General features: G+C 40.1%; 1 protein-coding gene across 4 annotated transcripts in view; it reads right to left on the reverse strand.

Annotated features, from left to right (window-relative positions):
- Positions 1-2,238: 2,238 nt before the first annotated feature.
- Positions 2,239-16,769, reverse strand: part of HOOK3 (hook microtubule tethering protein 3) — an 87,407-nt gene continuing 72,876 nt past the window's right edge. For all 4 annotated transcript variants that reach the window (XM_042023457.1, XM_042023454.1, XM_042023456.1 and 1 more), the window contains 4 exons: positions 14,974-15,078; positions 14,796-14,867; positions 13,214-13,350; positions 2,239-5,135 (listed from right to left, as the gene is read on the reverse strand). In XM_042023457.1, the coding sequence (XP_041879391.1) occupies positions 5,120-5,135; positions 13,214-13,350; positions 14,796-14,867; positions 14,974-15,078 (330 nt within the window). In that variant the 3' untranslated portion in view covers positions 2,239-5,119. The remainder of the gene's footprint in view (positions 5,136-13,213; positions 13,351-14,795; positions 14,868-14,973; positions 15,079-16,769) is intronic.

The following is a 16,769-nucleotide window of genomic DNA, read 5'->3' on the forward strand; positions in this document are numbered from 1 at the left end:
GAGCGTGCCCGCTTCGATTCTGGTGAGGGCTGCCGGACTGCCTTTGTTTGGGGGAGGGGCAAACAGAAAGACATACAGCCATTCCAATGTTTTGTGACAGTTAAAGGGGTAGGAAAAAGCACGGAAACAGTGAAGTCCCTAGAAAGCTTTTTAGAGTATTGATGTGATCTGTCTGTAACTTCTGATCTGCCTTAGAGGTCTGGGTTGGTTTTTTGGTACATTTTTTTGTTTGGGTCACAGCCAAAGAAAGGGTCTTGCACATGGTGGTGTGATAAACAGTGAAAATGCATCTGCCTCATGTTTTACTTGTGACTGCCTTCATCGAGTCCCTGGCACTGGGGGTTGGGAGAGTTTCCATTCCCTGCCCTTAGCTCAGGTTGGGTTTCCTTCTTGGCACGGAGTTGTGCCCCCTGTTAGTTTGTGGACAGAGTAGTTTGGCGCAGAAACCAAACATCCAGATGTGTGCACAGCTGCAGCTCTGAGACACTTGTCTGTTGTGAAGGACTAAAGCCCATTCCCTGCTACCAGCAGGAAGCCCCAGCAGGCAGAGAGGCTCCACTGCCTCCTGGGGCTCTCAGAACTACAGCAGGGAAGGAGCGGGTACACTCGGTAAGTGAAGGTTTTCCAGTTACATCACATCTTCGCTCTGGCATAGCTGACCTTCACTTCTGGCCAGCCTGCTTTGCCGCATGGGTACTTTGCTGTGTTGAGGCTGTTCTACTGCTTTAGCTCCTAAGGAAGAGGAACTCGGTACGCCCAGCACAGGAGGAGACTCCCCTGCGGTGCTTTTCCCTCGCTGGAGGCAGGGTGGCAGTGTCCCCCTCCAGACCTTGCAGCCTTGCTGCAAGGGTGCTGCTGCCTCCCACTGCCAAACACACACGTGGATACAAACGTGCTGCCCTTTGCTTTGGTACACAAAGGGTTTTGAGACAGGCGGATGGGTACAAGGATTTATTTACAGGATTATACTTAATGCGAATAGTATACAGGTGCTCAGAAGTTATTTGTGGACGAAAGAGTGGAAAAGGGGAACTGTAGGGGGAAAATGTGCAGCCTCTGGAGCATGCTTACACCACACCTTTTAACACAGCAGTGGCTGTCACCTCCTGCAACCTGGGGGACAGTGCAGCTGTGGGGTGTGGAGGAGAGGTACCACTGGAAGACAACCTGCAGTGCTGCATCCTCCCTGCTGGGCCAGCAGCTGTGGAGGGGCAGTGGGAAGCAGGGGGATAAGAGCACAATTCCCCCATAGCATGAGAGCATAAGTCATGGCCTTGCAGGAGTGGACAGGCAGCAGAGCGGAGAGTGGGGAGTGGAGGCCAGAACAAGGGATACCAGTGTGGGTCTCAGCACACTTCGGGGTGGGACAGCTGGGAAGGGAAAAAGATGTATAGCAAAAGTTTGGAGAGGTTCGGAGTGAGGAAAAGAACAGGACAGGGAATGACAGTCAAAGACAGGAACTGTTACAGTCATGCCAAAGATGAAGAAGAGTGACAAGTGGGACTGAGGAAGGTAGAGGACCACAGTGAATAACAAGCAGCTGGAAGTGAGGCTCTGGCAGCTTCCTGCCTCCACCCTCCACTGCCTGTGGTGCAGGAGGAAGCTAGGTACCACCTCTGGGGCTCTCCTGCCCTTCCCAGCCAGCAAACACTTTACCCCAGCCTGACCTCAGCCTCACAAGCTCTCCAGTCACTACCAGGCTGGCAGCACTGCCACCAGGGCACCTTCCCCTTTCTGATCCTATTCCTTTTACAGACCAGTCCCAGAAGGCTGTATCAGGGTCTCTGCACATCCTTCTTAACCCCAGTACCACCCACAACACTCATGGGCTCAGTATTGCTCTCTGGCTGTTGCCTTCTCTTTCACAAAGATCAGCATTTGCCCATTCTGAGACCCACCCAGGCCTCCTCCTCCCCAGCTGCCAGAGCTGTTCATCAGTGCAGGATGGAAGGACAGATGTTTGTGTCCACATTAGCAGTGTCTCTTTTCCTTTAGCTACATCTGTTGTGAAGCTTCCATCAGCAAGGGAAAATCGTCTTACTTTGCTCATTTGGCTCAGCCCTTGGTGAGGCAAACCATGCCATGCACCTCAGGCAGCCATATGGGATGGCTCCCAGCAGAAGTGAGGACGTTGTGCTTTCTGATATACTGGTACTGCCCACCTGCCATTCACCCTCCTTTGCAGAGCCCGAGGAAATGCGCTTCGCAACCAAGTACCAAATAAAGGGAAGACAAGCATTTACATTTTATATAAGCGTTTATTTACAACTTGTTTAACAACTGTACACTCTTCTATCACCTTGGAAGCATTAGTGTATTTGACTGGGAAAAAATATTAAACTTTTTGATTCCAATTATCATTAATGAGGTTTTTTTGTCTATATACACGTATGTATATTAATATTGCTACCATAACAATCTGGTAGTTACACAATTTGTAGATGAACTGAAATGGGAAATAAATGTTTTGACACTCTAAGAATTCATTCTTTTACAGAAAATATATCACTGGCAACTTCACAAACAGTTACTACTTTGATAATTGATCAACATTTAATTCAGGACTGTCAAACAAGCTGCTATTAAGAAGGTAAGAGAGTTTTTCTATGCAGCACAAATGAAGTTAGTATATCAGAGACATGCTGGAGATCAGCTCTCAGTTGAGAGCTCACAACCACTTCATGGCAGAGGTGCCAGGTTAATCTAATTAAAGTGGCCAGCTCCTTGCTGAAAGTTACTGGCTCCACCTGGCATCTCTCTGTTGCATTAGTAAACTCAAACAACTTTTGTCAAGCTAAACACACTTACATACAAATGTCAAGGCTCAAGAACAACTGATACTTAGTCTCTAATCTGCACAGACCACTTGGAGAAATGAGGTACTGCTCGGCATCACTTTGGGACACCCGTGGAGGCAGGTGCACAAAAAAAGCAATCCCCTCCTGCCCAGCACAGTGCCCTGATTTCAGGAATCCTGCACCCAGCCTGACTTGGGGCAGGGTGCGGTCCCAGCCGGAGCAGCACTTGCAAATGAAAAACATACCATGCCTTTAACACCCAACTAAAAGAAGTTTTACTAGTAGCACTTGCCCTGACACATAACAAGGGATTCAATGGTTAGGACCTGGAAAGACACAAATCCTTCAGCTCTCAGGCTGGACTCAGTCTGATGAAATTCTGCTGCCTCTGCTGCAGGAGTAGCTGACTCGTTATCACCAAACCCCAGATCCTGGCTGCAGGTCACGTCAGACTTCACTGTCCCCGGCCCTGGTGGACCAGGAAAGACATATCCCCATCTGAAGTCTTTACGGACAGCAGTCAGCCAGAGCATCTGGTAGCCACAGTACCTGATACAGTATCCAGAAAGGGAGAACACCACAGTTCTCACTGGGATCTGAATTTTATCCTTCACTCTGCTGCCTGGCCTGGTTGGAGCCCATTCTTGCCTGCCCATCCCTTTGCCAGGCAGCACAGAGCACCCCGCTCTGGTGGGGCACACATCTGTCCTATCTCCATGTCATTCTGCACAAGGCCACGGACACTGTGGGATCAGATCCCTGAGGGTTGGACAAAAGCAGGTGTCTCTGCGCACGAGGTGGGGCTCTGTCAGAGCCCACCTGACGGGCCAGGGACGAGGCAGGCACTGTATGTGTGACCAGAAGAGACTGCAGAGACAAGTGGACACAACGCTTCTTCAGCGCAGGGGTGCCCCATGGCAAACAGGGCTGGAGGTTCTGCTACTGCCTAAATAACCAAAATTCCTGGAGGCAGCAGAGTTCATATCAGTATTTCTGCAGGATTAAGATTCAAGTGAGCAAGAATGGGGTTTCTCTAAAACTGGGTTTAAATCAAACTGCTTAAGGTACTCGGCATTCAGACTTCTCAGTTTTTCCAGCAGTCCTATGGCTGGAAAGCCCCTTTCCCTGTTTGTTACGTACTAACTCCTATACAAGAAACCTCTTAACGTACAACACTACAGCACTCCCTCGTCTTCTGAATCTTGCCAGTACTGGATGCCCAATACAAAACAAAGATACAGTAGTACAAATGTGCAGATATTTAGGAATATTAAATAAGCAGCTTTTTAAATTAATATAGGCAGTACAAAGCATTTTGAGTTACACTGTCTACATATGGCAAATCTTATAGCTAAACTTCAAAATACAAAGAAACAGCCAAGCTAGTGCAATTGGAAATTAAATAGCTAAGACTGTGACAGGAGAAAGAAAAAAAGAAAGGAAAAGAACAGTACAGGTGAAAGATAAACAATCCAAATTATAAACTGGCAAGGACAGTCTGCATAATACTGAAAGTGTAGATGACTTTCATAATTATCTCCATTCATGGTCTTTCCTCAGATTGTTTTAACAATTGTACACAGATTGAAAAAAAAAAGCTTCTGAAAGAAAGCAACAACACAGCTCAAATGTAGAGAGAAAAATACAACAGCCACAAACTACTGTGTATATACATATTAAGGAAGCAGGCAATGCCTGTGAACAAAATACCACCCGGTAGTTTGCCTGGCTCGGAGATTATCAGATGAAACTTGCTTGGTTTTCTAAGGAAGATGGGATCGCCAAGCAGCAATTCATTAGTCATTTCTCCTGGTAAAATACCTCCTTCGCTTTACTTTATTTGTTTAAAGATTCAAAGTGGATCCTTTAAGGGTGCAGGTGCTTTGAAATTTTAACAGTAACCAAAAGGCCTTTTTTAGGAACTCATTAAGACTAGATTTTTATAGTTCGGTATATGAAAATGTTGCAGGAAGTCTGTGTGTTAATACTGTTAATCAGAATTAAATAAAGCAGACAGGCGGAAGTAAGATGGAGAGCTGACAGTGCTCTGTCAGTTTGCAGAATGCCTCCTGTTGAGTTGTGAATACTGGATTTCCTCTCTTCTAGCCTCATAGGAGACTTTTTGTGAAGAGAAAGAGTAAGTGGAAGTGGGAAATGGGAAAGCCACTTCCCAGGATGGTAAGCTTCTCTGCAAGTAGATCCCCCTTTGAAATCAGATGGCCATGAGTCTTAAGTGTAGAACTGGTTAAGTTTTGGTTATGCAGTCTGGACAGAAAAGCAAGTCATGCACTGAACAGTCCCTGTTATAATAATGCTGCAGGTCATGCAACCACATCACTGCAAATAAAAGAATAAAGAAGAAAGTTAAAAAGCAGATAACATATTACTGTTGAAAAAAAAAAAAAAACAAAACAGAGAACAGAACAGGTCTTTTTCAAAGCAGTTTAGTAAGGCCACCTCTACTTAAGAGTTGTGCAAATTCACAGGGAAAATACCTTTGCCAAACAACTCTTCAAATTAACAGGAAGGTTACAGGCCAGTAATTGGAAAAAGCAACAAAATAGCCATGGTCAATATCTAAATTTAGCTGTAATTAAACTTTACACACTTCTGAGTAAAATTCTTCAGGGCACCATTCTTAACTAATAAAGCTATGGAAAATAAGTTTACACGGCAATGAGCAAGTCTCAGGCATTCCTGCTGTCTGTGAGTACAACTGTTAAAGAACCAAAGGAAGATAAAGTGAAAGGTGCCCACCCAATACTGCATGTGTTTACATGCTAAAAGACAATCAGCCAACAACTGTTTTGAGCTCTGAGCACTGCTGAAGGCATTTAAATTTCATCAGAGCTCATCCTGTGCATGAGGCTCAGCATCACTGCCCCACTGCACAGGCAAGTTCTATCCACTGCATGCAAATACAGGTTTGAATTGCCAGAAAATTATACATGTTCTTCTTAAAGTAAGCTGAGTAGAGTCACTGAGCAGTTGAGAGAGCACTCCACAGTGCTGCAGAAGGGAATCTAAGTTTGGAAGAGAATCGGAGAGGTTGGCACAGCTCTCGATCCTCACCGATGCACCCTCTTTCCAGTGTAACTGGAACGGGATGCTTTACTGACACAGCTACAGTGCTTCCACTTTGCCCACATAACACATGTCCCTACACAGCACTGGCACAGCACTAAATGTGGATTTTTGTTTTCATATTGCAAAGAGCAAATTGGCTTCACCAGACTGAAGTTACAGCTTGTTACCCCACATCCTTCTCCCTTGTATTGCACTGGTCAAAAATGATTCTAAGAATGCTTCTTGGGACAATCCAGGTTAAATAGATAAAAAAGAGTATTTATGTTACAAGTCTTGTAGCTTGTGTATCCCTCTTCTTTTCCTTCTCATTCATCCACCCAGAATACTAACCACAGTTGAAAAACAAACAGAAACAGAGAGACACATATCAAATGGAATAAAAAATTTAACACATTCAACACATTCAAAGCCCTTGGGGGTGTGTATTTTGAACAATCATTGTCTTTTAAGCTTGCTTGGCACTGCTTGGTGCATAAAGTTACACAGTTCAGGATTAATATGAAGATCACTGTAGTTATTCTATAAAAAATTAGAAGTTCAATCTACATAAACATGTACCTATTCTATTGTGCATAAATGAATGTAATCTACTCCTTTAGTCTCACCTGGCTATTATTTAGTTCAAACTTACTATTTAGTAGCACTTCAAGTGTATGTTGCACATACACAGAAGTGATATTGTAGGCTTCTCTTTGAGTCAGCAGTACTTTTGAGAGGTCTCAGGACACTGTATTATCTTTCAAGGATGTAAAATTTCATCTGGTAGTGCCCTTTCCTGACTAGAAATTCTTATCATGTTCTAGTTGTCTGTCAGTTTCTCTATTTTAAAGCCACCTGTTGAGGCAGCAACAGATAGAAGACAACAGAGATGCAAGATGTGAGGGTAAATTAATTCAGCATAACCTGTCACTGCATCTGCAGCATCTGTAGAAAGAGACAGTTTATGCAGCAGACAATGCGTCTAGGGAGGAGTGACAACAAGAACACAAAGCAGACTATACAATTTAAAAATTGTGGCCTTATAATGTAATGCTTATAATTGTTCCAAGACTTTACTGATACTGCTAAACAAAAGCTTTAAAATCTCTCTCGAAACCACTGATGCCTCCAGGAAATAAGTTTATTCTCCAGCTTACTAACCTTTTGTGGCTGTGAACAATAACCTCTGCTTTACAATATTTTAAATTATATAACTGATCCAAATTCAAATCCAAATCAAAAGTCTGATGGTCTCATTACAACTATTTTATAACCCTATAAATACTACACCACTGGGGATTTTCTCTTAAAATTCCATCCACTTTTATGATCAGGCTAACAATGTGAGCATGCTAACACTAATAATTGAACTTTGTTAGCTCTCTTTTCAAGTTAGGTATAATCATTAGGGATTCAAATTCCATTTCTAAACTACTCTATACCTGTGGAAATACTTGCTTTTGCAGTGTTTCAGATTTGTGTCATGCTACAGTAGTTAACAGTTCCTCAGAGTGCTGACAAATGTCTGGTTTTGTAATGATTAAAACAACCACATTCCTCTTTCTGAAATGTGATATTCTAACCTCATCTGATAGCAAAGGACCTCTCTAGTGCAAAGCAATGAATAAAGTCAGCACCAGAAAGGAAAGGCTGCCCAACTGACCTGTATTTCCCTCTACCAGCAGTATTTTTCATGTTGTATGGATCAGTCTTTGAGACCTATAGCAGCAAGACAGCAGCAAGAAATTTTTATCTGACATGAAATCTGCTCTCAGTCTGGAAGTGACACCCCATGCAAAGGGGACTGAAGGATATGCCATCTTCTGAATGACTTTACGTGCACAGCAAACAGCAGCAAAACAAACTCCGGATTTGCCACCAGAGCCAACTAATGCAGAAATATACCTCAGGACAGGCCTGTACTACCTTGGCAAGGCCCAAAGGTGAAGTAAGAATCTGGACCACAGGGAAGCTGACAGCAACACCATCCCCTAGCAGATGAGGACTTAGACTACAGCAGTCAGCCCACGTTGCTACTGATCCACTGACTACAATGTGACATCAGGACAATTTGTCTGGGAAGCTGTCTTGGCTATACTGCCAGGTGCTGTTTCAATGCCTCATGGGACGGTATGATTTGTCAAGTTTCCTAGAGCCCCCAGTCGACATTCATTCATTGTCTAATTTGAAGAGATGATGCTTTTAAAAATGAACTTTATGTCCCAATATTTTAATGAATCCACAAAAATAAAGTCAAAGAAAAAAAGAGGATGAAGCTAGCTAGGTCCTCAGCACCTCCAAATGGTACAGTAGAGCTGGCAACAGAATCAAAGTTTCCAGGGTTTCACTGTACCAGATGCAAGAAGTCTGAGGCTGTGGTGGCTGATAATGACAGCTTCTGCTTTATACACAGGTAAAACCTCTAATTCTTACTCCATTAAAAATAAAATTTAATTAAAAAGATAAAAACCCAGCCCAATAAACTCAGGTTCTTCTTAATTCATTTAAAAATGAACATCAAAATGCAAAATGGTGAAAGATATACTGCTCTCCTGATTTTTGTATTGACTAGTTGCTTGCATCTGTCTCCTCCATTTTCATACCAAAGAAATCACACCTTATTTTTAGTTATAGCCTGCAGGATCACTGACAAACTTCTGCTACTTTTCTGGACTTCCAGAGGGAAGAAAGATCACAGCAGTAAGGCAATCCAATCAGCCATGCCAGGATGTGATCTTGATTCCTTAAGAGTGACAAACTGGAGGCATGATTAGGATCCTACATAGAATCTGACATTTGCTCAAAAAAACCTCACCACTTGGAATATATCCTGATAAACCCTTTTAGCTATTTATTTATGCAATGCCAGACGAGGAAAATGCCTGCAAAATTTGCTAAAATTGGTTAGGAGATACTGAAGTTTATCAATACAATCTTACTGCACCACACAGAGTCCACATTTTACCTAAAACACATGTGCAAAAACCCGTAAGAAGTCAGTATTGCATAGCTGACTGAGTGCAAAAATACCTCCCTCATCAATCCTTGCAAAAAGTCAGTATGTTGGGCAAGAATAAAAAATCTCTATACAATACATAAAACTGAAATACTGTTTTACTTCATAAGAAAAAAAAAGTTAGCCACATTCAGGATAGTCTTCCTCCAAAAGGAAGAAGAAAAGAAGAAAATCAAGTGGTGACATTAAAATACCTTCCAACTACCAAATCTACAGAAAATGTCAACACATCAGGACAATTAAACCCACTAAAAATCATCCAGGAAGCTGTTAAGTGTATAGTCTCATATGCTAGAGAAGAAAGGAAAAGCAAAAGCTACTAGCACATGTCAAAATACCAAGGACTTTAAAATCGCCAAAACCTTTTAAATTTTCTTGACAGCTTACACACACCACTTACTATTTGAGATCATAATAAAGCAGTAATAGGAATATTGACTGTTAATTCTTTCATACACATACAAAAATGCCAGCGCTCCTTACAGAACAAAGAGCCATGGAAAACTTGCAGAAGCATTACTGCTAACACAACTGACACTTGAACAGGAGAAGATTGCCATCTGATTATTTCCAAACAGAATGAAAGGCATCTTATAGCCATGATATATTTATTTCATTTTGCAATACATAAAGGTGAATATTCCAGATATGTATTTACCTTTGTACTGTGGGTGGAACACACAACCTTTAAATCAGATTACTTCCATTTTCACAGCACTTAGAAAATACATGTTATGATCCAAGTGGTTATGTGTTGCTATCAAGAAAACATGGAACTTGAATATTTTTTCCTGTAATGATCAGATCTGCTAAAAACTTAACTCTCCACAGAAGTACATGAACTGGACCGCACATACATCCTTTTAGGTCAGAAACTAAGCTTCGGCTCTGAACAATGAAAATATTTATCCATTTATCTGTTATCTTTTATTGGTATTAATTAAAATCTGTCAGAAAGATTATTCTGGGCAGATCCTCAGGACAGTGCCCAGAAAAGTACTCTCATGAACTCCTCAGCTGTTTTATCTCTGCTCTGAAGAACGTTTTCTCTTTAAGCTCAGTTGTAGGGGTTTTTTTCTGTAGTGTATCAGGACAGGATATAGCACTGGCTTAGTAATTACCACTACGATTTTGATTTAAATAGCCTTTATTGCCTCAGGGAAAAAAAGTATTCCTAAAAACTTCTCAGAACTATCTAGCACACTGAGAGAATTCTGTTTCACAGGTTGGGGTTTTTGCTTATATTCTTTTATTACTCAAGGTATGACAAATAGAGAACATTCACTGGTAGCTCCCCTATATATGTGTTTATTCCCTGGAGTCACAGTCTGAACTCCTTCTTTTTCTTAATACACACTGCTTACAAAGCTACATAACAAGCAAGGGAAATAATGAAACAGAACCCTTTGAATAAAGAAGCTGTTCTTGTGAAAAAGAAGGTTTAATGATGGTCACCACTTGCATTCATCCACACAGAAAGATCAACAATGGATGTATGCAGCATATTAAAGAAGTAAAGCACTGAAGAACAAAGAATTTAACTCCTCTTAATCACTAATAGAAGACAGAACAAATGATTTACTGGAACTGGACAGCAACCAAGTATACATCTGTAAGAGTGCAGTACATTTTTAGGTTTTTATATTCAACATGAATTCTGTGAAATACCAGAATTTCTGCAAGTTTGTAAATTCTCAAAGACAAAATGATTGTTCACTTGCCTAACAATTACTATGAGCAACAGTAAAGGTCAGATTCAATATGAGTCTTGTGTTGCTCTTTGATACTATATAAAGATGCTATCTATCTTTGAAGGGAACTACAGAAAACACTTCAGTGTCTTAAAGGAAAAAGGAAAGACAGAATCACAAAGCAGAAGAGAAAAGCCAACAACCACCAAGAAGCAAAAGAAGCCATGAGAGACTGGAAAGTAAAGGCATATGACAAGGCTTCTAACCAGCATCTGTTCATCTCCTAACTCTCAAGGCCATTAGCCTGTCATCAAAACTTTGGAGGCAAAACAGTAAAACAAATAGTAACATATTAAAAGCAATTACTTTTATTCTAGTGTGCTGATTGTGTTCAAGTTCTTTTAGATCTGCGCCTAATTAACAGCAATAAGTAATTAAATTACTAGACAAAATTAAGAGAGAAAACTTCCCATTAAGGTTCCATCCCTTCCTTTCACAAAGAGCCCTTGGCAGTTTAGTAACAGAAAAAGTCAGCTAGACTAAAATTAAAATAAAAATGGAGCTTTAGGTATTCTTAGGTTCTTGCTCTGGGTGATATAAAATGCTGTAACCTCAAGCAGAACATCAAATTCCCTCAGAGGAGTGGTCTTGCTCCTGTTCGCATATAGCGTGTGGTAAAGAGTTCTTCAAGTTACTATAATCGATTGCACAACAAAATCAGTAAAAGATATCCCACACAAACTGCAATCATCTAGATAATTACAGATAGCATTTTGTATCCAGAGCATTTTATATCTCAGTAAGAGACAGAAGACTGAGTGTATCACCTCACTGAGCTACAGAAATTATCCACAATCCCCTTTGCATTGTTACCTTTCTGCACACAAGAAACTTGCAATGTCTCATCTAATTTTTGCAAGCATAGCCCATACCAGTCATACACTGCATAAGTACAGAAAATTTTTAGAAAACCATGTTTTTCCAAATGTGAGGAATACAAGACAAAACTATATGTAGAATTCAGCATCTGTTTTCTGGCAGGCAGGGTAACTAGAACTGAAAATATTTTTCAGACACTGAATGCATTTCCTAGCCCAGATTAAAACAGATGATGTACTCCAGGATAAAACAATAGTAATTAAAAATGTCATTCACCTGTTTATTACCCTTTAATCTAGGTGTGCTTGTTTTAATTACCTTTGCTCATTGCACCCAAGTTTTGAATTAAAACACACATTCAGATTGATAAATGCCAGTATGATTGATAAATGCTAGTATGTCTTTTCTGTAAGGGCGTTTATGCAACAATGTCTCCACTTAGGAGGACATTAAAACCAGGTGAAAGAAAAAATTTTTAAACCGACTGCATGCACATTAGGGTCCAAACAGTCTCTAAATAAAAACCATTTAAAACTGAATCACAACACAATGGTACGTATATGAAACTTCCAGCCAATACTCAGGTTCTCTATGTCCATCAATTCTTTGTCAAAAATGATAGGGAATGCGTAGAACTGGTCAGGGAAAAAGCACAACTTTGTAGGAACAGAACCTAAACAGGAGGAGCCTCCATCCAGTGATCAACATGAAGGTGTTACAACAATTAATCAGCTATATACTAAAAAGGCAGTACAACAAATCACAGCCAGTTTCCAACAAAGTCAGCAATAAACTCACCTGAAGGCACTGGTACCATTAGTAAGGCAACTGATACAATTATACCCTGAATCAATATATTAAAAGCAAGTCTTTTGGTAGGGGATGACAACTGGAATACATTAACAATATTAATTAGGGCCTTGATCCATTATGTATTGGTCATCCATAATTATAAAATTTTAAAACAAATGTCCTTTTTAAATGGATGATAGAGTAGCATATTAGCACATTCTAAATACTTCTCCACCTTTTTAGAATATGTATTTAAGCATACACTTGACAAAGAAGAGTGGAATAAACCATTTGAAAGTATTCATCTCTACCAGCAAAAGAGTTAACACCAGTTGATAAAGAAAAACCTGGAAAAAAATCACCCTCTTTCCCTAAATGCCAAGAATAAGAGCAAACTTTGCACTTACGAGATTAAAAAAACCCCCAATCTTTCTTCTTTGCATTGGTGAGTTTTTTTAGTATGAAATATATTTCACAATAATACTATAATCTAGCTTTGCATTTCTGTAATGAGATTTCAGCGTTTTTCTGAAGCAACAGGTTAGGAGATGAAACAAAAAGCTAATTCCCTTTGAACAAAAACAGTCTTATAAAGCATAACAACACTTATAGGCACAAAAGTACCAGCTGTGGTAAGAAATCTACATTGTCATATGTCCACATGAGGTTTTTCATAAGAGACCAGGCTTCATACAAATAAGACTGTTTTTATACAGCACTCCTCTAGATGTTTTCAAAATTTTGGCACATTCAGAAAATGCAGAGAGAAATGAACTCCAAAAAATGTAAGCAAAGGGCATTACAGAACAATGAGAAAGCATAATAAAACCCTTTCCTGAACTGTAAAATAATAGCAGTAACAAGGGAGAAAGAGAAAGGATGCTGGTTTATTTTCCTTGAATGTTGTCACTTGCAATAGAAGTGGCCTGGATCACAGGGCAGTTTTCTTTCTAAGGGCAAGGCTTCTCTACCTTGCTGTTGCTGGCTGGACATGACCAGGGTAAGATCTCCTTGTGCTCGTGGCTTGCCTTTGTCTAGCCAGGAAGGACTGTCCTGAGCCTGTACTAGCCAGTCTGTCTTCTGCTGCTTTCTTATGCAGAGTCATCCCCTACAAAGAGAAATTCTCAGTGATTACCAATACAGAACACTGAATAATTTTGTTTGCATTTTGTTCATTATTTCTGCCTTCATACTGACTAAACTAGTTTGAATTCCATACACAAAGCATCATATTTTCAAGGGCAAAGGTTAGACACTCTTCCTAATACTTTGTGTGGAACTCTTCCCCTTCCCTGCAGTCATTCTCCAGGTTTAGAGTAACCACCTAAGAACCCAAAATATGCTTCTCATGGCAATTAGATAATTCTTTTCAAAAGGGCTTCCCCCAATTCCCAGCTCTTTTCAGCATGTTGAGCTAGAAAAAGTACTTTTCTTCTGGAAAAAGTTTAGGTATTGTCATCCTCTGTGGAAACACCAGCTCATATGTCAGAAGCACATCTTGGAGACAGTATGTTCTTATCAGGCAAAAATGCAATGAGGAAATTAAGAAAGCTGTGGTGGGTTGTGCAGTTGTGTATAAAAGCAGAGGCTAACTAAAGAATGATACAGACAAAGCTGTCACCATCTTGGTGTTCATGATAGGTCACTGAACTGTGGATCTAACCTCCGGCTTGTCTTCTACTTGTTAGTGGGACTATTGTTATAAAATTGGCCAAGGACACTGGTCACTTGAAAATACCTCCAATATGTAAACAATTCAAACACTCTGCTTGAGTTCAGACTTGCTATCTATGAACACAAGAAGGATGTAGAACAGCAAGAAGGAAACTCTTCCAAAGGAATACAGAGAGAAGGAATTTGAATTCTATGATGGAGCAGAGTGAAAGTTACAGATGTCAAGGAGTCTTTCTGTATGAAGAGAAGTTTCAATGCAACCAGTCTGCCAAAGAGAAGTCTTGAACACATCTGATGTGAGTGACAACTTTCCTGGCACATAGGCCCAGAAAAAGCTGTATGGCTGCACAGACCACATCTTCTATTCAAACTTATTCTTTCAATAATTTAAGTGAGGGTCTTGCTGCTGCCCTCACTCTTCATATGGGGCTAAATTTGCACCCAAGTTAAAGGGATTGTTTCTCAGAGCACTTGAGCTGAATTGCAAGTTAACTGAATTGCTTTGATTGTGCCCCTTCATTAGAAACAACTGAAAGACTGGAGAGTGGTGAATCAAAGTAAATTTGAGCACTGTAATTTGTATAACTAAAGGGCTGTGATTACAAAATAGTGATCTGAGCCACTTCTGATTTTAAAACTTGAAAATTACAAACTTTTTTTTATTTTCCCCAAGGTTATTGTAGGAACATAGAGATAACTTAAAATTACTAAAAGGTATTTGTTTCTGTGTTTGTGTGTTGGAAAATGCTTCTCAAACAAAAATACTGTAAATGAATGAATGCTGTTATAAATATGCCAGAAACAAATAGTATTAATAGTTTCTTTCCTTTTTTTTTTTTTTCTTCTTCTTTTCAATTAAAAGGTTTGGGAGATTCTTACCATATTGTACCAGGCACTAACGATAAATTTCTCCTCCATTTCTCTTTGACTTTTTGTTTTCTCATATTCTTTCTATAAAACATAAAAAATCCATATATTTAAAGCCAAAGTGTAATAGAAGTATTAGTGTCTAACTAAAAAGCAATGAGCTTTTACTACAAAACACAAGGATTACTACCTCCAGGGAATGAAACATTCTGTCCCGCTCCTGCAACTGATTTTTCAGTGCCTGAATCTCAGGAGCAGCACCCTGGTTCTGTTTAGGATCTAATGTGCGGATGACCTGTAAGAGAAAACCAGTTTGCTTTTATTAAATCATGCAAAAGCAACCTTGTTAAGGAATTACAACTTTTTAAGTTAGGTTAAGAAATAAAAAAAAAAGTAACTTAAAATATCTCTCATCAAGCATGCCATATTAGAGCTTCTGAACAGGGCCCTCTTTTACAGGACTGTGAAACAAAACTACTGACAAGAAAAAGTGATACCTAAAAGGTTCAGTAACTCAGAATCACATTTGTAGCTCCTAACCCAGGCTAGATTACCTTGGGGCCACAGTGATAGAAATATCTTCTGTAAGGTTTCTCTCTTTATAGTTATGGTTTTCCTGCCTGTCAATTTCTCCTGCTTGAAGAAGGACTGCTTCTGTCCTTATGGGTATTTGCCATGATTCACCAACCTAAAATACCAGATGTTGTAATTTCTAGGTAGCTCTGTTAAGCCAAGAAGCACTCTGTGGCACATGCATAACCACCATACTACTAAAAAGATGAAGGGACACCCGGTACATTCGTATGTGTCATCCAAGAGTGCCGGCAAACCAAGCTAAACCAAGAACAAATCCAGCAAAATGCCTGAATCATTAAGCCTCTAATAGAAAATGGCTTGAAACTTTTTAACAACCTCTGGCTTTACAGAAATAAGACTTCTCATCTTCTGTCTTTCTACCTATTTCAGAATTGTGTCCAGATGCTGAAATAAAACAATGCTTTAAATCTCAGTGAGATATTTTTACTGTATGGTAAACATACAAATCCTATGAGGAGTGGCTGAGGGAGCTGGGGGTGTTTAGCCTGGAGAAAAGACAGCTCTGGGAGCCCTTATCACTCCTTACTTGAAAGGAAGTTGTAGCCAGATGGGGGTTGTGGCCTCTTCTCCCAGGCAGCCAGTGACAGGATGAGACACCATAGTCTCAGGCTGCGCCAGGCAAGGTTTAGGCTGGATTGTCAAGCATAGGAATGGGCTGCCTAGGGAGGTGGTGTAGTCACCATCCCTGGAGGTGTTCACGGAACTGCATGCGGCACTTAGTGCCATGGTCTAGTTAACAGTCGTTATCAGACAAAAGCTGGACTCAATGATTATCTTAGAGTTCTTTTCCAACTTAAATGATTGTATGATTCTATTATCTTCTATAAAAGCATGTTATTTTTCTAAGAAAATACTCATTAGACCTGGATACACTTTCCATAGTGGAAGACTATAATGATTCTACTGGTCTTCACAAAAAACCCTGCACCAAAACCCATCAATAACAACGAGAAAAAAAGAAGACAACTCCAAACCAAACACAAATAAAACTCAAAATGAAAATTGATAAAAAGATTACAAAAAGTTAACCTAATTAATTCTACTGTCATATAAAAATACCCTATAGTAACACAGTACATAAAAATAAATAAGTCTTACTGAAAAAGGAAAAGCCATCTTTCAGTGGTATATACTCTAAGACGCAACAACCAATAAAAATTGGGGGGTGGGCCAAGGGACAGAGGAGAAATTTGTTTAGACTTCCTGAAGACATTTCACAAGAAGTCATTCAGGAAACTCCACAGAAGTAAAGGAAGAAAGCATAAAGTTTTGCCAAATTAGGAACCTACTTACAGATTCCAGTGTAATGATATGTATCCAAAGACACGGACACGCTTTTAAGAAACTCAAAATAGCCAAGTATAGTAAGAGAAGGGGACTATGATTAAG

This window comes from Corvus kubaryi, unplaced genomic scaffold (genome assembly GCF_017639235.1).
Source record: "Corvus kubaryi isolate FWS band 111438036 unplaced genomic scaffold, C.kubaryi_AGA036_p1.0 37249, whole genome shotgun sequence".
NCBI lineage: Eukaryota > Metazoa > Chordata > Aves > Passeriformes > Corvidae > Corvus > Corvus kubaryi.